The 26,801-nt window shown below is 41.9% G+C and overlaps 2 protein-coding genes across 5 annotated transcripts in view; one reads left to right on the top strand and one right to left on the bottom strand.

Moving 5' to 3' along the window:
- The window catches only part of BABAM2 (BRISC and BRCA1 A complex member 2), a 216,650-nt gene extending 213,067 nt beyond the window's left edge, over positions 1–3,583 (bottom strand). The window contains exon 1 of one of the 2 annotated variants that reach the window (XM_068158815.1): positions 3,472–3,583. The gene's annotated coding sequence lies outside the window, so the exon portion shown is untranslated. Of the gene's footprint in view, positions 1–2,943; positions 3,087–3,471 lie in introns of those variants that run through there. The other variant, XM_068158814.1, reaches the window with a different exon arrangement.
- RBKS (ribokinase) overlaps positions 3,270–26,801 on the top strand; it is an 86,277-nt gene continuing 62,745 nt past the window's right edge. For 2 of the 3 annotated variants that reach the window (XM_068158817.1, XM_068158816.1), the window contains exon 1: positions 3,270–3,479. In XM_068158817.1, the coding sequence (XP_068014918.1) occupies positions 3,430–3,479 (50 nt within the window). In that variant the 5' untranslated portion in view covers positions 3,270–3,429. The remainder of the gene's footprint in view (positions 3,480–26,801) is intronic. The other variant, XM_068158818.1, reaches the window with a different exon arrangement.

Genomic DNA, 26,801 nt, shown 5'->3' with positions numbered 1-26,801 from the left:
CCTGGGCCCCTTTAATTGAGCCCTATCCCTACAAAAAAAGGAAATAAAATTGAGGACCATTCTGACTCTTCATAGCCTAGCCTTTCTTGTGAGCATTTCTATGAAGAGCCCCTAACTGACAAGCCATGTTCTGCTTCCATGGAAATCAATGGGTCTTACATAACTGATTGCAGTGGGCCCAGGGATTTGATTATCTCTCCATAACTTCTAACACCACTAGTGTAATCACAATCAGTATTACTTATACATGACTTCATTAAGTGCCTATTTATAGCATTTGATGATGTTTTTTAAAGGCTAACACTGTTTTTCTTTTAGCAGTATCAACATACTCCTTGAAAGGAATTTCCATTCACAAAACAGATCAGGAAAGCAATGTACACACATTTTAAGCTTTTTCAGAAGTGCTTGTAATTGTGTGACCTTATGGTAAATCAGTTAGGCCTCTAATTTAGCATACTTTAAGAACCTGCTGCTTTTTAGCCAGAGGGTACAGCATGCAAACAGCCAGACAGTGGTAGAAACAGGAAAAGAGAATGGCAAGTCACCTGTTAAAATTCTAACATAATATATTCAATCGCATTCTTAGGCACAGTTTCTTTTGTAAATTAACTGAACTTGACAATTTTAGAAAACAAAGCCATAAACAAATTAAGGCAGTATTAAAGATGCCACTGTCCAGTGGGACAGAAGAGCTAATACTTAAACTCTGACTATATAGAAGGTATTTTTAGAAGCATCCATTTAACTGCGAAACACTGATACGCACTCTGTTTACTTCCCTACAAAGTGCTGCATATGGACTGCCGTATTAATAAGTGTTCTATAAAGAGAGTGTGAATAACTCATAGCAATAGTTGCAATTCTCTTGCTGTTTTTAAGACTCAGTTTACAAGCATTGGTTGGTAACTAATGGATATTCTACAAACTTGTCACATTTTGTTTTGATGAAAGTCATTTGCACTGAAGCAACATCAAGCAATCTGCAAGAACGAGTATTTATCCTAGCTACTCAGAATGTACCTGAATAAAGCAAAGGCAAGTACTTTAATGCAAAAAAAAAAAGACTAATAAAGTAAGACTCCCTAAAAATACTGTCTTAATACTCTGGTTCTTACATTTCATGGTGACAAAGAACCTAAAGACTAAATAACCACGTCCTAACATACAACGTACTCTCTTTGCACATACGATGTGCCATAATTCACAATGGGCAGCAATTTTAGTTTGCTTAGCAAACATCCACAGCAATTTAAGATGCAACCTCCTGTTTCTTACTTTTCTACCAAAAATTCCTGCCTACTCACCGCTGTTCTTCCCCAGAACTTGGAGAACACAAGCCCAGACTTGACATATTTCAACACAGAGCCCAATGGCTTAAATTGAACCACTAGTACAAACTGAACTAAAATGGTACTTTACACAACAGTGGCTAAAATAGGGTGCACGTTTCAGTCTGCCACCTCTGATGCAGGAAAGAGCTATAGAGGAACAGCTTGACTAAGGAAGGTAAGAACTTCTTAAACCATGAAAAACATGCTGCAAAACAAGCTATGCTTCTAGTAATCTTAAAGCTGTATAGAGCTAAAGCTGTATAAAGACCTAAAAATTGGTTCTGAAAATGACGTTTTTTAAGAGCACTTTAAGTGTTATGAGGGTAAGATTGTGAGACATAAACAATAGATGTGGTGACCAAAGCTGAACAGATGCACTTTTCAGAATGAATTGTAGCATGCGATTCCCTATCTTTGTGTTAGCAAAATATGCAGATACGGTCAAAGCAAGATGTCAGTGACTGTTAGCAATTTTCCCTGGTTTTACTGCATTACTTGTCTGATTAACATCATCCATGTTAACAAGCCAGATAAGCCAAACTTAAGGGTCACTGTCAATTACACTCTGCAATTTATTTTGTAAATTAAGCCTTTAGTACCCATAACACAATTAGTATAATTTTTGTACATTTCAGGTGTCATTTATGTATTTTTCCCCATCTTAATTTTCCCACAGTACTGACAACTGTACAGTACAAACTCAAAGGAATTAACGAATCCAAGATTCATCAGATCACCTTCCTCCCAAAACATTTGAAAGAACAGAACAAACGCTTGAATCCTTGCAGATTCAGCAGCCTATCATTAGGACTTCATGCAAATATAGCATTTGCTTTACAGTGACCATATCACAGGCACTGCTTCAGGCAATGAGATCAGAGAGTCTCCAGTGGACTCGAGAGTCTCCAGATACAAGGTACTTTGTTCCTCCACCATTGACATTAACTGAAGCCAAAGGCGAATACTGTGATAGAGGCCCTGAAGTGCAAGGGAACCTTTCCCGTCTAATCCTCTCGGCGTGCCTGTCCACAATCTGGTTTTGCGGTGTTCGCTTTGAGGGTGGCAGTAACAGGTGTCTGAGGGAGTGGTAAGGTGGTGACCCATAACCACCTCTTGGTATAGTGCCCAAAAACATTCTCCCTCACTTGACAGGCCAGCGGTGTAGCCCCCAGACTAGCCTCCTCCAAGCCCCGCACCATCCCCCGCTACCCCTCGCCTCAGCGACGCTCTCAGGCCACGTGCAGGCTCGACGCACCGGGCGCTGCCCCGTGGAAAGGCGGCGGACCCGCCACTCGAGGCGCTGCGTGCCGTCGCGGCGACGGCACCGGGGAGCGGGGCAGGATAAACGACTGCCGGGCGGTGCTTAGGCCTGTCGTCGCCCTGGGCCGCACCGGCCTCCGCGCCGCCTCCTGGCCAGTTTCTCCTGAGCCAGGCCTACAGTCTCCGGCGCCGGATCGCCCCTCACCCCATAGGCCCCGGCACTAGCGGAGGAAAAGGGGACAAAAGCCAGCCTGCCTTTCCCAGCTTCTCACGCTTCCCCGGAGCCGGCAGGGGCGCTGCTCCCGCCTGCCCCTTCCCGGCCCCAGTCCCGGCCCCGGCCCCGCCATACCTACGGCGGCCGAAACACAGCCGCTTAGCAACGGCCGCGGCTACGCGCCCGTCCCGTCCACCCGCGCCCGGCGTGCGCGCTCCCGCGCCGCCGCCTAGCGTGCGCACGGCCGCCGTTCCCCGGGCCGGAGGGGTCTTCACTGGCCTCGATATTGGCGGCCGCCGTAGTGCCTGAACGGACTATCTCTCCGGGCAGCCATGGGGCTGCGGTTTCGTCGCGGCCGGAGTGGGTTTAGGGAGAGGACAGGGATTAGAGACAAAAGGAGGGGACTGCCTCGCCAGTAGGCGTTCGCCAGGGGCACCCCTCCCGGCAGAAGGCCCCTGCGCGCCGACCGCCGCCGCCACCTTCCCCGCCCGTCGCCCCTGGCAACAGGCGAAGCTGCCGCGGCGGCAGCGGGGCCTGGCGCAAACGCCGGGTCCAGGGTCCAAGGCTCAGGCAGCGCTTTGCCGGGCTGCAGTGCCTGGGGCTATCCTGTATTCTGGCGCCATGGCCGCTGAGGTGGTGGTTGTGGGATCCTGTATGACCGACCTGGTCAGGTTAGTACCGGGGGAACTCCTGCAGGCCGGCAGGCCCCGACGTGCGGCCTTTTCGTGCCGTGAGGCCCCGTCGCGGGGTCTGTTTCGTGCCCTCAACTGGACGGAAGGGCCCCGAGGTCAAGGGAGTACAGGGCGTCTCGGCACCCGGGGCAGGGCAGTGGCTCTCTGCGCCTCCTAAGGGCAGGCTGGTCCGGGATCCACCCCGCCCTTCTTGCTGTGGGTCAAGGAATGCGGGTGTTAGTTCTCTCTCCAGGCCCGGACTGGAGGAGTGGGGTCGGCGCCAGGTGCGGTGGCGAGGAGCTCTGGGCCCTGGGCAGAGGGAACCGAGGCGAGGAGTTGGCTGCGGTAGCTCGGGTGATGTCAGCCCTGCAAATAATACCGTGAAAGAAGACTATGGGAATGGGGAGAAGTTTGAAGGCGTTGTTTGCTGAAGCTTTGATCAACTGTCTGTAACTTTAGGGAGAGGAGAGACTTGGGTTTGTGTTTGCAGCTGTGTTAGGTGTCTCGGCTTTAGCCTTGCCAGAAAAACAGCATTTCATAGTAACCTGCACGGGAAGTTGTGAACTTTGATACTCTTTATCAGCAGAGGAGTTTGAAACGATTTTGTAAAGGTAAATAAAGCCAGTCAACTGTAACAGTTCAAAGCACTTGTCTCCACTAGAAAAGCAAGAAAGAGAGTTTAATATTGAAAAGAAACTGAAGTTAGTCCCACGAAAGAGTAAATTGTAAGTTGATGGCACGCAAACATTTTACGTGACGCTTTGAAAGATGAGAGGGAGAAAGAAGGCCTCTCAAGCTACTCGTACCCAAACAGATCAAGAAGCAAAAATAGGAAACTCTCAAAAATTTAGCACCTGTGCACCCCAAAGCTGGTTCTTAAATGATTAAATAATTTAATAAAGGAATGACTTAATTCCCTTTTATTCATTTTCTAGGCATTTTGCTTTTAGAATTATCTACTTGGGTCTCATTGTTTGGGGGATTTTGTACATAGATAAGGTGTGGGAACTTCTTTTTAAAATCAAAATACAGAAGTTCTGGTTCTGGCAGGGGTTTTATAGTTAATACTAAATATGCAAAGAAGTCAAGCAAAATTGCAAGAGCTGGCAACAACACAAATACTAACCTCAATTGGCTGACCTTGTCGTCCCCAGTAAACTCCAAGTCAGCCTTTGACTTGCACTGTTTCAAGCACATCTGTTTTTAAACTATGTGTGCAAACTTCGTTAAAATAGGGTTGAAAAATATATGTCTGGACCGAATCAGCTTGCTGGCTGGGAATTCTACAGTAAAATAAACAATTATTCAGTCAGCTGACAATTACATCAAAGCCTGTGGGCCAAGGAAGCGTAGAATTCATGGTCTGAAGAATGTGCTGAGGAGTAAGTACAGTTTAGGCATAGACATGTTGCAGAAACTATGAAAACTCTTAAATAATCATAGAACCTCTGTCAGAAGTATTTGATGTCTTATGTAACCTGCAGAGCATGCAGCTTTCCAAGAAGAATAGTTGTCTTGCAAGTCAGAGTAAGAACCTGCAGAACTGATCTTGATGTTATGTGTGAATGAGCTGGTGACTTTATATCGAAATAGAATGATCTAAGTCAAGATGTTCCTTTTCCTGTCCCTCCAAAATGAGCAAGGAAAATAATAAAGAAAATTGTCTACCAGTTTAATCACTGCTGAGAGCCACAGCTTTGGACTTTTTCTGGATACAAACAAAAACTGCCATTTTTTTGGCTACAAGTTTGATATGGTAGAGATGCAGTCATTTATTTGATGCTATATTAACTAGCCCTATTGTAAGCAGAGATTAAATCATGGGTTGTAGCTGTAGATATTGTTACACTGAGTGGGTGAAGAAAAGCCTCTTCACTTTTCAAGTCAGTTGAGGGCATTTCTTAAATTATACAAATGATATCACAAGAATGTATCTGACTCACCATTATTACCCTCTCTTTAAGGAGCAGTGAAGGGCTTTTTATTAGTGATAAGGTAATTTGTTTCAACTGAAAAAGAAAGGACAGCTTCATTCTTTCCATGACTAGTACAGGACTGCAGGCACTTAGTAGAAGAGCAGGTTTAAATTTACCTGGCAAGAGTTTAGACCATCTGAAATCTCCATGTAGTACCCATAGTTTAAATGTATCCTGTGTTACAAAAATCCTGGTAGAATTGCTGAGGAGTACTGAGCTGTAGGCTGGGATGCATGTAGGTGGAGAGCAAAACTGTAACTATGAAATAGGGATTGATAAACAAGCTTTATTAAATGTAGTACGACTTGTCAGATTAGGATTAGAGTTGATGCCAGAAAGTCTCTCTTGACTGTGTTTAGAATTTAGAGGGTTGTGTGCATTCTAGGTTGAAAGCTGGGTTCATTTCAGCAAGGATGAGAGAGCCTCAGGTTTTTCTGAGTTTGTCGTTTGTGCTGATGTTTCAGCTTGTAAAAGACATGAACAGTAGAAATCATGTCAAATGCCTGTCATCCATTTGGAGACTAATAAACTAAGTTAGGAATGACAGCCATGCAAAGTAAGTCAGACGCATTCTTTGAGCATATTGTGTTTGAGAGGCATAGTCACCACTGAAAACTAAAGCCTATCATTCCCAGAAGATTGTCCTATTGATGTCCACTCTGCCAGAACTAGTCAATGCTATATCATAACTCAAACTGATAAAATTCCATGGTGGGCTTTTAGAGTGAAATTTTGGCCCTCTGTCAGGAAAGCTAGAAGCTCAAAGCAGCAGGCATTAAATGGTTAACATTCCCAGGCCTGTAGAGGTAAGATACCAAAAGTAAGAAAGATAAGCGTCAAGCTACCATTAGACTTATGGTGGCCAGATTCACCACTGAAAAAAAGAAAGTTAACACATAGTGTTTTATTCAATACAGTAAACTGATGATTTAAAGAAAAGTAACCTCTGTGTGAAAGGGAAATCAGCTATTTGAAATTTGCTGCATCACAGTATCACAGTACATCTTACACACTGACTGAGAAAGAAAAGGATTAGGGCCTTCTGTTGAAGACAGTATTCAGATGTAATTTTGGGAATTAATCAAATTCAGAAGAAAGGGTAGTGTGCCTTAAAATCATTTTAAAGGGAAGAGGCCCAGTGGTTTGCTTTCCTTATTGTCCTGTAGTGCTGCAGTGGCAGAATGTGGCTTGTCTAGAGTTTAGTATAATCGAAACAACCTCGCGTACATACATGCAGTAAACCACACTATTTTGGCTTAACAGGGCCAGGAACAAAACATATTTGTGGTCACAATCATAATCAACATTTCATTGGCAATAGCAGGCAATAGTAGTAGAAAACAAAAACAGCATTATTCTATACGATCTAGATATCAAACCAGATGGGTACCATCCATAGTATTATTTAAATAGTTTCTGTTCTGACTCATATTTGCAGGCTGGTTGTGGCATTGGCATTTTAATTCATATTAAATCAGGACAAGACTAAACATATAAACCAATGAGAGTCAGACACACTAAAACAGAATAAACAGGAGAAACTTTGGCGTGGCAATTGAAAACAGCAGAAGCAAAGAACAAAATGTAAGATGGAAAAACAGTCTCTGGATACTTACAACAGCAACAGTTTTTCACTTTAACTCAAGAGAGGGCTACCACAGTTCAAATACTGGAAAATTTTGTGTCTCTGTGTGTGTTAGGTTTCTCAAAATTTTAACTCTTAGCTTTTTGTGGACCTTTTTCTTTTCCTCAGGTTGCTTAATTCCCTGTAGGGAGTAGAACTAAAATTTCTGCTTCAGTGGTGTGTTGTAACAATCATTGTTAATGTTAATAATAATTGCAAGCACTAAACTTTCTGACTGAAAGCATTCAGTAAGAGAAGAAAGATACAGAAGAGCATTGAGCTCTACAAAGTAGTATAATGCTATGCTGAAGTGGACAGTGGTGACAAATGCACATCCAGAATTAACATCTAGCCTGATCCATGCCTTGAATCATCTTCACTAACCAAGCACAATCTCTGCTTGTGCAAAGTGGCAAAATCACTTCCACTTGTGAGATTCGGTGTCCTGTTCTTAACATAAATCTTGAGTGGTGGTTATCGTCAGCTGAGGTGTGGAAGTAAATGATTCCTTGTCCCATTGGAAATGTCCATGATCCAGGACTATGTCTGCATTTTCTTATTTAAAGTGTAATATTTGGGACAATAATTTCAGGCTTTTTGTGGGGGAATGTGGAAAGGGATTTTCTTACGTTTCTTTTGAGTAAGCAGAGAAAGTCTCACAACTTAGTTTTTTTCCATGCTTTGTTTCCAGGTCTCATTTTCACCATTTCTCATGCACAAACAGTCACCAACTTGTAATATTTTTTTCTTTCTTTAATACCTTTTTCTGCTCCTCAGCTTCTTCTAGCAGCAGAAAAGCATTCTAGAATCCTTCAAATCTCTTTCATTTGTGTTTTTGTTTTTATCTGTAATGCTTCCCCTGCAGCAGCCACTCCTCATTCTAGTCAATCTGCTATTGCCAGCAGCATGGGAAAGCACAACTGTGAAGGAATACAAGCTTAGTCCAATCGAGGAAATTAATCTTTGGATCTAGAGAAAGGCATCGAGGCATGAGAGAATGTGTCATCTGTGAATTGTTTAGTTTATGTAATAGTGAAAAATCTGGGCTTGATTTCAGACTCTACTATTCTCTTGTCTTTTCTGACCTAGCAAATCTGGGTGTAGAGTAAATGCAGGATGTGCAGACTCAGTGTTTTGTTCTTCTGCTGTGAGTTTTGATGACCTAAAAGTGATTTAGAGAAACTGCCCTTTGCCTTTTCATGCCTGGCAGGAGGAATTCTGTATCTTGAGGGCCTAGAAAGAAAAGCAAGATAAAAAGCAAGTTGATGAAATCCTCAGTAATGGAATTCAGTAAGAAAACTGTGGTCTGTTCATATGCATCTTTTGAGTATCTGGAGTAGCCCAGACACTACTCATCTGATGTGGGGCCTGATCCAAGCTCATTCATGTCAAAAGAAGCTTTTCACTGCTGGAAACTGTCATTAAATTGTCGTCCCCCTGCAAAACCTGAGCGATCAGTTTATTTTAGGGTGAGACACAGTTTAATGGTTTAGTGTATTATAAGTATTTGGCGTTATGCTCCAGACCTGAAAAGCTTCCAACAAAGTTCCTCTAAGAAAAAAAGACAAAATATTGAAGAGGCAAAAAGGAGGGGAAAGGTCTGGTTGGATGTTTCTTAAATTAACAGAAAATAACCAGGGCAAGGCCACCAATGATTTTTTTAACCCATTACAAGAGCTGTATTTGCAACTAAGGTTATGAACCCCAAGCAAGAGACAGTGAGCCATTGATCCCAGCTGGCACTTTCTGAAAGAAACTGTTGTTTGTGCAAAAGAGGATTCTATGGGTCCCCCCTGAGAAGGACTTGTGGTGCTAGAACACCTGCTCAACACTCGTCTTTGGTTCTTATCCATGAAAACTTCCCCGCTCCCCACCCCCCATTCCTAAATGCAAATGTGGAAGTTCTAAAAGTCTTGGGAAATATGAGTGTGAAACTGCTCACAGGGTGTCTTTCAGCTCTGACGAAAGTGTTGCTTTCTTGATTCTATTTAATTGAAATCTTCCTGCCCTTTCATTTAGTGTCTTCGTGCCCTAAGATACTGCATGCTGTAATCAGGAGCTGCCTTTCCTTCCAGAAGTAGTTCCATTTCAGCAATAACGAATATGACTCTTATTCTTTAGACTTGTTTATCTAGTTCAGTTTTAATAGTCTGTATTCAATAGTGCTTTTGAACTACAGAATAGCCCTTGTGGTACTACAGTCAGACTTGTACTACATGAATGGCATAGCTGAAGTAATTTCTCTGGCTTCCCAGTAAGCAGAAGGTAGGACTACTTGTCCTAGTATGTGTTTGAAAAACATTTTGAAGTTAGAGGAGAAGAGGAACCTGAAGATATACAAGTCCATGGGACCTGACAAAATACATCCCAGAGTCCTGAGGAAATTATCTGATGTAGTTGCCAAGCCATTCTCCATGATACTTGAAAAGTCCTGGCAGTCAGGTGAGGTCCCTGGGGACTGGAAGAAAGGAAACATCACACTCATTTTTAAAAAGGCTAGAAAGGAGGACCCTGGGAACGATCAAGCTGTCAGTCTCACCTCTGTGCCTGGGAAGATCATGGAACTGATCCTCCTAGATGCCATGCTAAGGCACATGCAAGACAGGGAGGTGATTCAAGACATCCAGCATGGCTTTACTAGGGGCAAGTCCTGCCTGACTAATGTTGTGGCTTTCTATGACAAAGTGACTATGTCAGTAGATAAGGGATGTCATCTATCTGGAATTCTGCAAGGCCTTTGCCACAGTCCCCCACAACACCCTGCTCGCAAAGTTGGAGAGATGGATTTGATGGGTGGAGGGTTCAGTAGATAAGGAATTGGCTGGATGGTTGCATCCAGAGGGTGGTACTCAATGGCTTGAAGTATAGATGGAGTGGTGTCCCTCAGGGGTCTGTACTGGGACCTATGCTGTTTAATATTTTTATCAATGACGTAGAGGGTGGATCGAGTGCACCATCAGCAAGTGTGCAGATGATGCCAAGCTGAATGATGCTGTCAACACACCAGCAGGATGAGATGTCATCCAGAGGGACCTGGACGAGTTGGAGAGGTGTGCCCAAGTGAACCTCATGAGGTTCAACAAGAGCAAGTGCAGGGTTCTGCACCTGGGCTGGAACAATCCTCACTATCAATAGAGAGTGGGGGATGAGGTGATAGAAAGCAGCACTGCAGAGAAGGAGTTGGGCATGCTGATGGACGAGAAGCTGGACATGAGCAGGCAGTGTGTGCTTGCAGCCCAGAAGGCAAATCACATCCTGGGCTGCATCAAAAGCTGCATTGCCAGCAGATCCAGAGAGATGATCCTGCGACTTTGCTCTGGTGAGACCTCACCTGGAGTACTGCACCCAGGTCTGGAGTCTTCAGCCTAGGAAGGACATGGACCTGATGGAGAGGGTCCAGAGGAGGGTCACAAAAATGATCAGGGAATTGTAGCACCTCTGCTACGAGGATAGGCTGAGGGAGCTGGGGTTGTTCAGTCTGGAGAAGAGGAGGCTCCAGAGAGACCTAATAGTGGCTTTCCAATACCTTAAGGGGGCCTACAGGACAGATGGAGAGAGACTGTTTACAAAGACTTATCATGATAGGACAATGGCGTCAAACTAGAGAAGAGCAAATTTAGATTGGATGTTAGGAACAAGTTGTACACTATGAGGGTGGTGGATCACTGCCACAAGTTGCCCAAGGAGATGATTGAGGCCCCTTCCCGGCGATACTTCAAGGTGAGGCTTAATGAGGCCCTGGGCAACCTGGTCTAACTAAGGATGTTCCTGCTGAGTGTGGGGGAGGTCAGACCAGATGACCTTTAGAGGTCCCTTCTGGCCTGTACCATTCTATGATTCTAAGAGGAGTAGTGTGCTTTGTAAAAAGATAGGGAAAAGATAGAAATTGGAGGAAGAATTGGAGGAAGGCCTTTAAAAGGGGGGGGGACGGTGGGGAGAATAGGAAAGACATAAGGTTTTACTGCAGAAAGTGTGTGAAGAGTTTATGGAGTCGAGGTGGAGACAACAGGCAGGGAAACTAGAATCCTAACAGCAACAGTTCCTCAGCTATCTAGAGCCCCCTCCCCCATTTTTTCACTTTTCCTTTTTCCATCTCCAACTGGATGGTTGCATTTTGCAGTTTTCTCACATGGGCACATGGCAAGGTTCAGGGAAAAGCTGATTTAGCCCTGCTGTCTTCTCCAGCACCAGCATTTTGGAAGATGTGGCACCCAATAAGTCATGTTACCTCCTTCTTCCCATGAATGAGTTCCCAGCTGTCTGCTTCTGTTCCTACCAGCTGCAGTGTCTGGTCTATTTAAGTTTGTAAATTGCTTTGAGATCCTTCAAGATGAAAGGTTCTACTTAAGTGAGATCATTATCACCTTCTACATTTCTACACTCCCTGTTTTCTGCTCAGGCTTCTTGTCTGATCTCAACTTGGGGTCCTGCACACTCACAGCAACACAAAGCTTACACACAGATTAGTTTCCAGTCTTTTGAGTTGTTTGATGCCTCTCAGAGTACTTCAGAGCTGAAGGTTAAATGTATGTATTTTCCTTAGCTGATGCCAAAATATTTAGCACTTGCCACACTGAGTTCATATTTCTGAATTTGCATCTGACTTCATGTTATTTTGTGTGCTTCAGAAGACTGTATAGTTCTCTTCCTCCCACTTCTGAAGTACTTACTCATTCTAGGAAGCATTCCAGCTACAATGTTGTTCTGTGATCCTACACTGTATTCTTACAGCCATACTCTGTTCTTGTTTTTGTGGTTAAACTGTAAGCCTGTCAGGGCAGGGATTTCACTCTTGTCTGGTGTAGTGAACTTACAGAGTGGAACTCTGACAGAAGTTCAGAGGGCTCTCTCTGTTCCAAGACTCAAAGGCAGTGATATGGTGTTTGGACAGAAGTACCCCTTTTCAGCTGCACATATAGATGTCATCTTCACCTTCCATATTTTAACTATTAAGAAAGGCTTTTCACTGTATAGTATTTATGTGTGTTTATTCCCAATGCCTCTCACATTCCAGTGAAATTTCCCTCTTTCCTATGAAAGTGAGGTCATCTTAAACCTGTGTTTATGCTACTGAAGTTATTTCCATGGCAGTAGACTATGATATCATCAATGGAGGATTGTGCCTTTCCTCTGTGTGTTAGCAATTAAAAATTATGGTTTGCAAGATAAAACTGGTGTTTACCAAGCTTTTAGGTTTGGTCCATATGAGGCAGGGAAACTATTGCTTAATTCTCTAGAGAGTTCACTTGGGTAATGGAGTAAACGAATTCAGAAACATTTTGATCCTAGCAGGTGATATGTTGTAGGGATATGCTTTCCTAATGAGAGAAGAAAATCAGCTACTCCATCTTGTGTTTTCTTGCCTGGCTAAGAACACTTGTCTGAAACACCCATGATACTCATGGTTTTGTTAGAAGAGGACAGTCTCAAGCTGCACCAGGGGAAGTTTAGGCTCAAGGTGAGGAGGAAGTTCTTCACTGAGAGAGTCGTTTGCCATTGGAATGTGCTGCCCAGGGAGGTGGTGGAGTCACCATCTCTGGAGGTGTTCAAGAGGGGATTGGACGTGGCACTTGGTGCCATGGTCTAGTCATGAGGTCTGTGGTGAGGGGTTGGACTTGATGATCTTTGAGGTCTCTTCCAACCTTGGAGATACTCTGTGTGTGTGCGTATGTGTGTGTGTGTGTGTGTGTGTGTGTGTATGTGTGTGTGTTGTTCAAGGCTACTTAAATGCTTGAGTGAAATGGTCACAATTTTCTAGTTTCATTAGGCTGGCATTTTTCCTCTTTGGAGGTCAGTAAGCTATGATACATACCCACATAAGTAAAGCAGTGTGGTTATCAGTCTTAATCTTTTAATCATGGGGTCTGTGGTGACAGGTTGGACTTGATGATCTTTGAGGTCTCTTCCAACTGTGTGTTCACACAGTTCCTAATACTGCAAGATGAAAATGGTGGATCCACAACATAATTTATTTGATCCCTTCAAATGCTTAAGATTTTTTAAGCTGAGGAATTGCACTTTTCAAAACAACAGAGAAGAAAAAGGGAAAGGAGATTAAAGGGTGTGCTGCAGTTTCTCCCTTGTTTTTTTAAACAAGGGTGATTACAGGAGTTGTAAGGACTGCCCAGGGAGATGGTGGAGTCACCGTCCCTGGAGGTGTTCAAGAGGGGACTGGACGTGGCACTTGGTGCCATGGTCTTGAGTAGTCATGAGGTCTTGGGTGACAGGTTGGCCTTGATGATCTTTGAGGTCTTTTCCAACCTTGTTGATTCTATGATTCTATGAAAGTTTACAGAGGAAGAACATAATCACTCTTGCTATAGCAACATGAGACAAAATTTGTAGCCATTTTTTGGTAATACAGTTTAATTATAGAAATACTCCATACCTGTGCATATTTCAGCCTGCCTTCTCACAAACCAAAAATGAACTCTCATAAAATACCTGTTTAAAGAATTTTGGTCAGAACATGAAGGGGGGAAAAAAATCAGAATCAGTTACCCTAGTTACATACAAGACTTGCATGTCTCCAGTTTCACAGAAATTCTAGGGTATGAAAAGGTTCTTCCTGAAGTTATTACTATGTTAGTAGCTACAGTAGAAAAAAAATCATTTTCCCATGACAATCTGTGGAGGAATGGAAGAAAAGACAGATAAACAGAATTACTATATGTTGTTTTTGAAGACTGCAACAAAGCTGGGGAGGGGTTTGGAGCACAAGCCCTGTGAGGAGAGGCTGAGGGAGCTGGGGTTGCTTAGCCTGCAGAAGAGGAGGCTCAGGGGAGACCTTCTTGCTGTCTACAACTACCTGAAGGGAGGTTGTAGCCAGGTGGGGGTTGGTCTCTTCTCCCAGACAGCTAGCACCAGAACAAGAGGACACAGTCTCAAGCTGTACCAGGGGAAGTTTAGGCTGGATGTTAGGAAGTTCTTCACAGAAAGAGTGACTTGCCATTGGAATGTGCTGCCCAGGGAGGTGGTGGCGTCACGATCACTGGAAGTGTTTCGGAAGAGACTGGATGGGGTGCTTGGTGCCATGGTTTAGTTGATTAGGTAGTGTTGGGTGATAGGTTGGGGTCAATGATCTCAAAGGTCTCTTTCCAACCTGGTCTGGTCTGGTCTATTCTATTCTATTCTATTCTATTCTATTCTATTCTATTCTATTCTATTCTATTCTATTCTATTCTATGGTGTTGGGTGATAGGTTGGGGTCAGTGATCTCAAAGGTCTCTTTCCAACCTGGTCTGGTCTATTCTATTCTATTCTATTCTATAACAGATCTAGCCCATATTTATGGAGGATAAAGTCAGGTGAAGTTACAGAAACCTCCAGAGTATGCAGCTTCCCAATAGTTCTGCATTCGTGCTGAACCTTGATCTGTCTCGGGACGATGCAGGGTGACACCTCCTTTAGAAGAAATCAAGGAGTCAAGAAATAACAACTTTATGATCAGGGCAGAGACCCTTGGAATAAAAGCTTGTTTACCAATTGTCCAATATCAACAGAAGGAGTGAGAGGTTTGTGTTCATTTCTGCTACAGAAGAATGTTCCTTTTATCTCAGCAGTGCATAATAGCGTATGGCTGTGGCTTCACATTATAACATCCCACATTCTGCTTTCTGTAGGTTTCTTAAACATCTATGCAGTTCCAAGTAAACAGGGTAAAGAATAGTGATACACTGGGCATTGTCATTGTCAGTGTCTGCTGTATCCCAGTGATACTGGTTGAATATCATTTTGTGTCCGGAATGTCACTGTAATTTCTTGCTCCAATTAATCCGATTTTATCATATAACTCCCACAGTTTTTTATTGGCTTGGTTAGTGTCCCTACAAATATTGGAAATTATTTTGACTATATAAAATAAAACATCTCTTGCTTCTTCAAGTCTAGAGGTGTTTGCCACACAGGACTCACAGAATCACAGAATCAACCAGGTTGGAAGAGACCTCCACGATCATCAAGTCCAACCAATCACCCAAACCTAACTAATCAACTAGACCATGGCACTAAGTGCCTCATCCAGTCACTTCTTTAACACCTTCAGGGATATCAACCCCACCACCACCTTTTCCAACCTAGTTAATTCTATTTTATTCTATTCTGTTCCTTCCCATTCTTTATTTGCAGCTCCGACCAACACATTTTTTTTCTTTCTGCTGTTTATATTATCAGGGTTTGTGCATCTTGTATAAACAGATCTGAGAGAAGCTAGAAAGTATAGCAACTGTCTGGAGGAACAAATTAGCAAAAGGAAGGTTCTTTGGAAGCAAAAGTTATTTTTTGAAAGATGAGAAGCTGGAAAAGAGCAACAGAGAAAAGAAGTGCACTGCAAGAATGTGAAGAAGAAGAGTTGGAGACAAATAAGGGGAAATTGTACTAATAGGATGAGGGGAAAGATTTTAAATGGAAAGAAGGCAGATTTAGATTTAGTCCAGAAAAGGGCAACAAGGCTGCGGCCTTGAGCACAAGCCCTATGAGGAGAGGCTAAGGGAGCTGGGGTTGCTTAGCCTGCAGAAGAGGAGGCTCAGGGGAGACCTCATTGCTCTCTACAACTACCTGAAGGGAGGTTGTAGCCAGGTAGGAGTTGGTCTCTTCTCCCAGGCAAGCAGCACCAGAGCAAGAGGACACAGTCTCAAGATGTGCCAGGGGAGGTTCAGGCTGGAGGTGAGGAGAAAGTTCTTCACTGAGAGAGTTGCTAGCCGTTGGAAAGTGCTGCCCAGGGAGGTGGTGGAGTCACCATCCCTGGAGGTGTTCAAGAGGAGATTGGACGTGGCACTTGATGCCATGGTTTAGTAGTCCTGAGGTGTTGGGTGACAGCTTGGACTTGATGATCTTTGAGGTCTCTTCCAACCTTATTGATTCTCTGATTCTATCTACTCCAACTGCCTGACCACTCCAGGACTAAATCCACAGAGCCTTCACTTGACAAGCTTTTACTTTGAAACTATATTACTCTTGATTCACTGATTTAGAAAAACACAAGCTTCATCTGAAGTTCAATCTACTTATAAAAGCATCCACTAAAATCTTGGATTACAGTAACATTAAGGTTTCAGGGATAAAGATGAGAATGTGCAGGGTTAAGTAAGGTGCCTGGCCTTTGCTGCCTAGGTTAACTCTCCTGCAGCACATAGAAATTGCAGATCAAAATGGAAATTGTGTAAAAGACATTCCTTTGAAAATATTGTCACAATAAACACATACTATACTGAAAACACAGTATTTTCTTCCCTCCTTATGAGCCAGACAATGATATGGTTAATAGTTCTTTGCTGTCTTGTTAATGAATTACTTGCTGACTGTAATGTTAATGGAAATAACTATTTTCCTACATGCATTTCTAAACGTAAATCTTTGGTTAAACTTCAGCACTCCTGACAGTAAAGAGCTGCTGGCACAAATCAACAGCTGCAATAAAAATCATACAGGGTTTAGGGTAACAAATTTGTGTAAAAACACTTTGGGCAGCCATATATATTTGATGTTGCCTTTAGGAGCTGTCTGAGCTGTTCTTTCCATAGGGCTTTACCAGTAAGGTTTTGTTTGCTTGTTTTATATGGATTCACTTGTTAGCCTCTATATCAAGCTGCAGTAAGTTATTTGATGCTGACACCCCAAGTTTCTTCCAAGCCTAATAACATATACTTTGAGCCTGAAGATAATGCAGAATGATTTTTCAATAGAATGCTGCCTGAGTAGCTGCAGCTTTAGAGAACACGTTGATCTTTGTGACAACTAATTATAAAATAAGAAGTTGGTAATGTTCCTGAATGTCAGTTGTGTGCTCTCTTCTGGGTTTTATTATTTCTTCTTCCCATTTCTGACAGTACTCCATTCCCCCCCCTCCTTTTTCTCCTGTGCTAGATCAATACCAGGTCATCCCTGAATGATCATAGAATGGCCTGGATGGAAGGAAACTTACAGATTGTCAAGTTCCAAGCCCCTGTCATGGCAGGGACACCTTCCACTTGATCAGGCTGCTCAAAGCCTCATCCAGCCTGGCCTTGAATAATGAGAAGGATGCCCAAGGATGAGGCCTCCTCAGCTTCTTTGGGCAACCACTACTAGTGTCTATCCATACTCACCGAATTTCTTCCTAATACCTAATCTACATGAACTGCTAAGTTTCACAGTATCACCAAGGTTGGAAGAGACCTCAAAGATCATCAAGTCCAACCCCTCACCACAGACCTCATGACTAGACCATGGCACCAAGTGCCACGTCCAATCCCCTCTTGAACACCTCCCAGGACAGTGACTCCACCACCTCCCTGGGCAGCACATTCCAATGACAAATTACTCTCTCGGTGAACAACTTTCTCCTCACCTCCAGCCTAAACTTCCCCTGGCACAGCTTGAGACTGTGTCCTCTTGTTCTGGTCCTGGTTGCCTGGGAGAAGAGACCAACTCCCTGCTGGCTACAACCTCCCTTCAGGAAGTTGTAGAGAGCAATGAGGTCTCCCCTGAGCCTCCTCTGCTCCAGGCTAAGCAACCTCAGCCTCTCCTCACAGGGCTGTGCTCAAGGCCTCTCACCAGCCTCGTTGCCCTTCTCTGGACATGTTCAAGTGTCTCAATGTCCTTCTTAAATTGAGGGGCCCAGAACTGGACACAGGACTCAAGGTGTAGCCTAACCAGTGCTGAGTACAGGGGCAGAATGACTTCCCTGCTCTTGCTGGTCACACTATTTCTGATGCAGGCCAGAATGCCATTGGCCTTCTTGGCCACCTGGGCACACTGCTGGCTCATGTTCAGCTGTCAACCAGTACCCCCAGGTCCTTTTCTGCCTGGCTGCTCTCCAGCCACTCTGACCCCAGCCTGTAGCACTGCATGGGGTTGTTGTGGCCAAAGTGCAGCACCTGGCACTTGGACTTGTTGAATGCCATCATGTTGGACTCTGCCCATCTGTCCAGCCAGTCAAGGTCCTTCTGGAGGGCATTTCTACCCTCTGAAAGATCAACATCTGTTCCCAACTTGGTGATTATCAGTCTCTCTTCTGACTGAATTATGCTGTTCTATGCTATGTTGTTATTATTCTATTACTTTCTATGCTATTGCTATTCCCATTCTCATACTAAGTTTAAATATATTGGTTACCATTCTGCATTGGGTAGTATATGTGTACTAAGTATTGTGACCATATGGATTCTGTAGGAAGAATTGTACTTACAAACTTGATAAGAAAGACCCTACAGGCCAAAATTATTGTCATGAGTATGAGTTTTTAGACTAGTTTGTTTAGGAAGATTACTAATATTTTAATGCACTGTACTTCATCTTGATGACGATGTAGTGGGAACACATCTACGGTGTTACCCTTAATATTTTAATATATGTAGTTTAAATAGAACAGTATGGTTATGTGCAAAACACCAATATTTAATGGTGGTTTGGGGTTTCCTTTTTTCTTCTCAAATTAAGAAGAGGGGAAAAAAAGACTAAAAAGACTGACAACCAGATTTGTAGGAGGGTCTCCGTTTTTCTGCATGACCATAAAGCAGAAGCAGAGATGATTTTGTTGATTTACCAGTATATAGAAAGATCATGATGACAAGGACAAGGACCCAGTGGCCTATCCATTCAACCTTATTATTTCCACTTTGTTCGTTGTTGTCTGATAAATCATGTCTTTAAGAGGCAGAGAAAAGATTAATGTTCACTTATGCCTTGTTTATCTTATTCTGACCTTGTGCATGTAAAGATTACTCTTTGCTTGGATTGCAAAGGTTGTTTTTTGTTATTTGGGGTTTTTTACTTTAACCCTTTAATCATGATTGTGTCCAGTTCTGGGACCCTCAGTTTAGGAAAGATGTTGAGTTAATGGAATTTGTCCAGGGAAGGGCAACAAAGCTGGGAAGGGGTTTGGAGCACAGCCCTATGAGGAGAGGCTGAGGGTTGCTTAGCCTGGAAAAGAGGAGGCTCAGGGGAGACCTTATTGCTGTCTACAACTCCCTGAAGGGAGCTTGTAGCCAGGAGGGGGTTGGTCTCTTCTCCCAGGCAGCCAGCACCAGAACAAGAGGACACAGTCTCAAGCTGCACCAGGGGAGGTTTAGGCTGGATGTTAGGAAGAAGTTCTTTTGTAGAAAGAGCGATTTGCCATTGGAATGTGCTGCCCATGGAGGTGGTGGAGTCACCATCACTGGAGGTGTTTAGGAAGAGACTGGATGGGGTGCTTGTTGCTATGGTTTAGTTGATTAGGTGGTGTTGGATGATAGGTTGGACTTGATGATCTCAAAGGTCTCTTCCAATCTGGTTAATTCCTATCCTATCCTATCCTATCCTATTTTATTCTATTCTATGATGTAATACTCTGTTCAGCCTGCAAACTGTAGCAGCCTTTTTCAGTCCCGGGTGAGCACGGCATGGTTTGGAGACAGTCTATTCCAACATTGCCATCTGATTGACTTGAAAATAATTATGTAACTGCACTTCCAAAAATTATATAATACAGAGACCTCAAGGAAGAACAACATGGGAGGCAAATTAAATTATAGAGCAGTAATTTTTAAAATGTCTACAGTCTTTCTTAGATACAAAACAAATGCTTGGTAAGACTGATGGAATGTTTGCTGAGACCCAAACATCTGAAGATAGATTCATATTTGTTGGTTGGGGTTTTTTAAATCTTTTTAGAGCTTCAAGTTCAGAATTAAAGATTCCACAGATTATGAATTGCATTAGTGTTGTGCCTACCCTTTCCCAAAAATGAAACTGCTAAGGATGTGAGGAGAAGTTACAGGTTTGTAGTTTCATGAGAGAGCATTTGGCAGTTAGTGCAATGGTTTCTTTGCGTTTAAGGTTTCATTCACCTACCAATTTAGGAATTTGGATCCCTTCGTAGTATCATTTCACTGCAGTGCGGTACAGTGTGCTACTGTAAATGCTTCAGAACATTCATCTAAATGCATTCTTATTTGCTTCATCTTTTAATGTTGAAGAGACTAAAATTTGCTTCTCTGCAGAGGGTCAGCAGAAATGTTCATGAAGCTCTTGAAGAGCTGTGGGTATCTGTTCTCATTCAACGTGTTTTGAGTTTTGGTCTTTTTAAATTGAGGGTGTGATTGCACATATAAGATGATGGTACCAGTCTTATGGCCCTCCTACCTGCCATTCATTCTCAGCCTTTCATTTCATTTTCTTTGCTGCTAGAGATTTTCACCAGTTGCTTCAGTTCAGCTGTATACCCATTCAGTAGTAATGTCTATAAAACAGTTTGGTGGTGTTTATTGTTGTTGTATTTTGTTCTTAATAAAAACATGTTTGATAAAAGATATGTATTTTCTGTGGTGGCAGAACTAATGAAAAAGATTCCTGCTGCTCTGAACTAATTCATCACACACTTGTTTGTGTTGTGGTGACAAACCTTGTATCATATAAAATCAAAGACGATTTGAAAAGCTCCAACTGGAAAATGGGGTAAAGCTTTTGCATCTCATTATGCCACTGTTCTTCAGCACTCTTCTGCAAAGGGGCTGCTCTTTATGCATCAGTTATTTCACATCGTACCAGTGCTGGTAGTGTTTCTACACTTCATTACTATAAGCTAGAGAAAGAACCCAGACCATAAAACATCCAAGCAATAACCAGCAATTTGAATTGTCTGAAAAGTTAAATGTTTCTTAAAGAAGGTCCTGTCATGTTCAGGGACATACAGGGAACTAAAAATAGAGATTTTCTGTGATTTCAAATTGTCTCCTAACATTTTTGTCAGTCAGTAAAGATCTGAAGTGAGACTAAGAACCTAGAACCAGATAGCCCTGTACTTAAACCAAGCTGTAGTTAAGTAAATTCCTGAGGTAGTCTCTCTATAATTCTTGGAGCTTTTCTACATTCCAATATGATATTTTAGTGGATTATTAAAAGAGATGAAAGCTTAAATGTGTAAAGAACATAAGATTTTGAAAAGAATTGTGGTCTTTTTGTCTCTGTGTTATGGGTACTTTCCCATAGCTCATGTTCAAATCTTTGAAAAGGAAGCTAGACAAAACATACCAAGGCTAAACCAAAAGTTAAGCCAAATCCAAAAGAGGTCTGAGACTTTTTCACCACAATGTTGTACTAATATTCCTAGTCAGAGACAAGAACTGTTCTCTCCTTTGTATTTATTCAGTTCTGAGAATCATGAAAGCCCAGTAAATTGTATGTACTAGACAGTGGCTAGTTACGCCTACTCTGATCGTAGAGGGATTTTCCCCATGCCAGGGAATTCCCAGGAGGAGAGTAAGAGCCAGGTTGGTTCAGTCATTGAAAGAGAATTTTGAAATGCTGTATTTGTGCCACTCTTTTGAGATCTCCAGGTATCTTTGCCTCGCTTCAGGAATGGGAAAAAAAAAAAAAAACCAAAAAACCAACAACCAAAAAAAAAGGTTTAATGTTTGGTTTGATATTATGTAAGTGTCAATCATCTTATATAATGTCATGTCTAACCTATGAGATATCTTCCTCCCTGAAAGGAGAATACTGGTTTTTTTAGAGGAAAAATTGTGTGTACTTTTCTCATGTACATGTCAGAAACATACTGATACATTATGCTTTTCTTCAGAGTGTGTAACAAGCTAAGTATAATGTACTACTTAATTAAACCTTAGTTACATAGCATTCAGCATTTTCAACATGCAAATTAGTATCAAGTCAAAGTTTCAGCATGGGTTTAGGGTAATCTGGCTGTACTCCATCCAGCAAATGCACTCCTGCTCTTCCCCTCACTCACTTTCTCAGTGCTGCAAATTCTTGCCCACCCTAGTGCTGTACCATAATTTGGACCATTTGTCTGTTCTGAATTAAAATGACCCTTGGAACACAAATATTTTGAATTAGGAAGCTTCATGAACAATGAAGGCAATGCAAGAGAATTGGTGGGAGAAAATACTCTTGAGGGGAGGACATAGTTTTCCATCAGCTTTAGTGAACAGTGATAATACATCATTATAGTACTTTCTTGTGTTGAAAGCAATGAACAGACACTGATGTCAAGAACTGGAAGCAAACAATGATTAATATCAGGATTAATTTATGCAAATGCTGCTAATATATTCTCTCCCTTTCCCTTCCTTCCTTCATCAGACTATCTCTGAATATGATAGAGTTGCTGCTTAGATGGTAACTTTTTAAGAAAACCTAGAATACCAGGGTAGGGGCATTAATGACTCAGTAACTTGTGCTTTCACCTCTAATTCAGTGCTTTAATACAGTAGTAAAGGAATTGGTTCTGTCTTTTCTGCCATCCTTCTAAAGGGATGTCTATGTAAAAATACAAATGCTAATCAGCTCTTGCCTTCAAGGCAATCCACTCACTGGAAGAGAGGGTTGAACTTATTGCAATAGTGAAATTTTTATGTGTACTTTTATTCAACCCAAACCTCTGAAACATAAGTGGATATAAGAGTCTCCAGTTCCCATGACAAAATATGGGCAGCATTGCTGCCTGCTTCATATTTAAATGCTGTTTTGTAAATATTCAGTCAGAAATAATTTCATAGAATCATAGAATCAATAAGGTTGGAAAAGACCTCAGAGATCATCAAGTCCAACCTGTCACCCAGCACCTCATGACTGCTAAACCACTGCTTCAAGTGCCACGTCCAATCCCTTTTTGAACACCTCCAGGGATGGTGACTCCATCACCTCCCTGGGCAGCACATTCCAATGGCTAACAACTCTCTCTGTGAAAAGCTTTCTCCTCACCTCAAGCCTAAACTTCCCCTGGTGCAGTCTGAGACTGTGTCCTCTTGCTCTGGTGCTGATTACCAGGGAGAAGAGACCAACCCCCTCCTGTCTACAACCTCCCTTCAGGTAGTTGTAGACAGCAAGGAGGTCTCCCCTGAGCCTCCTAGGCCTCCAGCCTAAACAATCCCAGCTCTCTCAGCCTCTCTATTCATATTGTCCAAAATATTTCAGGGTACCTCAGTCTGAAATTCATAAATACGATTCAACAGTATGATGCAAAATTTTCAAAACATAGTAATTCATCTCACATCTAATAAATGTTGGAGGTTTTCAAGTTTAGTTTTTGGTTGTTCATAAGATGTAAGATTTCCGTATCTTCTGTGCCAAAGCTGGGCAGGACATGTCACATAAGCAAAGGGTAGTCTGTTGGAGAGCAACTTAAATTAGGGTTTTCAGCTCAGTGTTTTCAAATTATGTCAAAGTTGTAAATGGAGTTACAAAACATTTTATGTAACAATTTTGAGAGCTTGTCTGACAGTTTTTCTAATTAACTTATTTAGCCTAGTTTTGGAGTCACATTATCTGTTTCATCACTTTTAGGCTATTTTGAGTATTCTTTGTGGCACCGTCAATAAACCAAGAATTTGTAGGGTTCCTTAATCATACAGATTACTCATCATTGCCTGTTCATGACAGAAGCCCAAAATGCTCATTAAAATTGTCTGATGTGAAGCTGAAGTTAGGGTAGTTACAGAATTAAATAACAAGCAAATAGCATTATATTCACAAAAGAAAAAAAATCTTTGAGTAGCTGTTTCAGGGAAAGTGAAACCTCCAGGCTTATATGTATGAATTTGTTTAATATGGAAAAGAAAGATAGGCTTTGGGATTGGAGAACTGCTTGGAAAGGATTGCAATCATGCCTGACATGGAATAAGGTGGGGGTTTTTTTCCCAGTGTGCTACAGGAACTTGCTGCGTGCTCTTACCTCACTTGTTAGCCTATTTTTAAAATTGGCTAATTATAAATTACTGTTCCAACTTGATCCTTTGCCATTTGCCATCTACCTTTCCATCAAAACAATAAAAAAGGTCATCTCCCCATCTTCAACAAGCTGTTTGATTCCACAAGCAGTTGTTATGCCATGCTGCTTGAAATACTGAGGCCCAGATTCTCATTTCACTAAGCCTGTTTTTTTCACCAGTGTAATTATACTACTTTCATTGGAGTTGCATGTTGATGCCTACATTACTGAGAGAAAAATCAAGTCATGCTCTGGTCAGTGTTAACACAAGAATATGTATGTTCAAATGTGCATCTTCAAAGTGCACATGAACTCAGAGCAGTGCTGTTAGCAGTTGTCTGCTGGGATGTCACATTTGTTAATCTTTGTCTAAAAGTATATCACTGTTTTGTGGAAACAAATTCTATTTAGGCTAAGCTTTAATTCTGAAAAAACACCCTAAGGAAGGAGAATTAATTGAGACTTGATACCATTTTCATGCTGCAGAATTTAAATGAGAAGACAACATGAGCTAGTGGATTGAGCTGATTTCTATTTTTGGTTTTGCCACTGGCTTCTTGGCTGATCTGAGGCACAAAAAGGCAGAATGACTTGCTGAAGTTTCACACCCACAAAACAGGAATAATGATGTTGTTCTGCTTTTTAAAGTGTAGTGAGATCTGTGGATGAAAGGAATTATCCAAGACCTGCTATTACTATTTCTTACCAGGTCTGGGTGAAACAGCTATTCTTTGCTGAATGATACCTGATTTTAGATGTGTGCATGTAGTACCCTGGCACTGCTGCAGTATGAGCTTCCTCAGCTGAGTTTTGTGGCCTTCATTCTCTGGTCCACAACCATCACTACTTTGGTTTCCAGAGGTGAAAATAGTGATAAATTATAGGTGTTACCATAATAAACATTGTTTATCTACACTTTTTACGCATATTTCCATAGATCCTTGGAGATTCCCATTGTAAACAACCTGCCAGATGCTGCTGTGGGTGAACAGTTTTAACTCAGCAACTTAGCAACCTTCTCTGTATATATATTAAGTATCTGTATTTCTAAAAAGCTGTTGTATTTTACTTTTAAATAATTCAAGTATTTCCCAACAGAATGTTCCCATCTCTGCCACACTGGAAACAAAATGAGTGCTATTAGCTGTATGAGTGAACCTTTCAAGGCTTCTCCATGGTGATTCATACAAAATAAACATGCTGGCTGGATACTGTGCTCTCACACTGAACCCTGAGGTGCTCTGTTTGCAAGCATTCCAGCTTAAGACTCTGAATCCCTACTTGTATCTCTCTGGAAACTACGTACTGATGAAGCACCAGCCTGTAACAATTCCTTCAAAGCCAAAATAGCAACTTCTGGGAGTTTAGGACTGATTTGGCATTGCTGATTTAATTTTAGGTTTTCTCAAGTGTTGCTAAACCTGTGAACTGATGGATGCTGGAATTGAAAATTAATGGAATAAAAAATGTTTTCTTTTTCCTAAGAATGTTTAATAAATCAGGTTATGCTCTGTCATTCATTCTGTAAGATTTTGCAAACACCAGTGTGCCCTAGAAGTTGCAACATAGCCTTGGAAAGTAATATCCACACACTTCATATCCTTTTCAGAAGGCACTCTGTAGTCATTTGCAATAGCAGGAGCATGTCACCTCGTCTTCCGAATTGGAGAGCTGGCACTGTTGTAAGAGTGATTTGCCATTGGAATGTGCTGCCCAGGGAGGTGGTGGAGTCGCCATCACTGGAGGTGTTTAGGAAGAGACTGGATGGGCTGCTAGGTGCCATGGTTTAGTTGATTAGATGGTGTTGGGTGATAGGTTGGACTCAATGATCTCAAAGGTCTTTTCCAACCTGGTCTGGTCTGGTCTGGTATATTCTATTCTATTCTATTCTATTCTATTCTATTCTATTCTATTCTATTCTATTCTATTCTATTCTATTCTATTCTATTCTATTCTATTCTTTGATGAAATAATGTTGTAAGTTGACAAACAGAACTGAAGTTAATCTTTTCCTTTATTAGGGCAGATTCCTCTGCATTCTTTCAGATTCCCCTTCCCTGCTTTCCTTTTCATTTCTGCAGACTTCTGGAAACCTGTCTAAGCAAACTGTCATTGACTGAACAGGTTGATAGTACATCGTAGGAGGCCTTCCCTCTACACATGTTGTAAACTTGTTTGTAGCTTAAGAGATAGAACGAATTACATTTTTAAACCCTGTGCCTGGAATGTATGGCTTGAGGAGGCAGAAGTTTTGGTAATCTCAAGTGTTGTAAACACAGCATTGAGTCATGTATTTTAATAGAATTGGCAAAAGTAAGCTAGCCATTTGCATACGGAGAAATTTTTCCACGTAATCTCAGTGGTGTCTTTTCTTCCTTTCAGCTCTTGCTGGAGATAGCAAAGCATCTGGTGGAGTTAACAAAATTACTGCTTTGTTTTGTTTTGTTTTTTCTTCTAAAATGGAAATTATACCAGAATACACTCCTGATAGGTCTCCACTTCTATTAGTGCATCTGGGTCTGGGCACCCATCTCCAGAAGGATGTAAATGTGATTGGACCACATTCAGGAAACAACAAAATGCTGAGAACTTGTAAAGCTTGATTTGTAAGGGAGGGAAACAAAAAAAGGGTACTTGATTTACAGCAGAGGAGAGCAAGGTTTTGATAGTGATCTACAATTTTAAGGGGTGTGAACCAAGCAAAAAATTACCTAGAGGAGTTCAAGAAGGTATAATTACATATAGTGAAATTAAATTAATAATATGTAAACTTAAGCTGAATGTTACAGAAAAACAGCATGAGCAGTTAGACCTATACATTTATTAATTATCCATATTGAATTAGCACTGGGGAAACTCAGGGATCAAGTACTTCTTTTCCTGTAGAAACATGAAACAATGAACAGAAGAAATGCAATCCCTTTCTTGAGTAATAAATGAGAAGCTCGACTGGGTGTCATATGAAGCATAAACTTAAACTGATGGGATGTCAGGTCCTTTGAGTCTTTTTTTTGGTCTTAGTGGCTGGCTCTTGG

This window comes from Melanerpes formicivorus, unplaced genomic scaffold (genome assembly GCF_026170545.1).
Source record: "Melanerpes formicivorus ecotype bairdi unplaced genomic scaffold, bMelFor1.0.p_v2 SCAF_43, whole genome shotgun sequence".
Lineage (NCBI taxonomy): Eukaryota > Metazoa > Chordata > Aves > Piciformes > Picidae > Melanerpes > Melanerpes formicivorus.
Note: the sequence above shows the minus strand (reverse complement) of the source record. Positions and strands in the feature narration are given on the sequence as shown.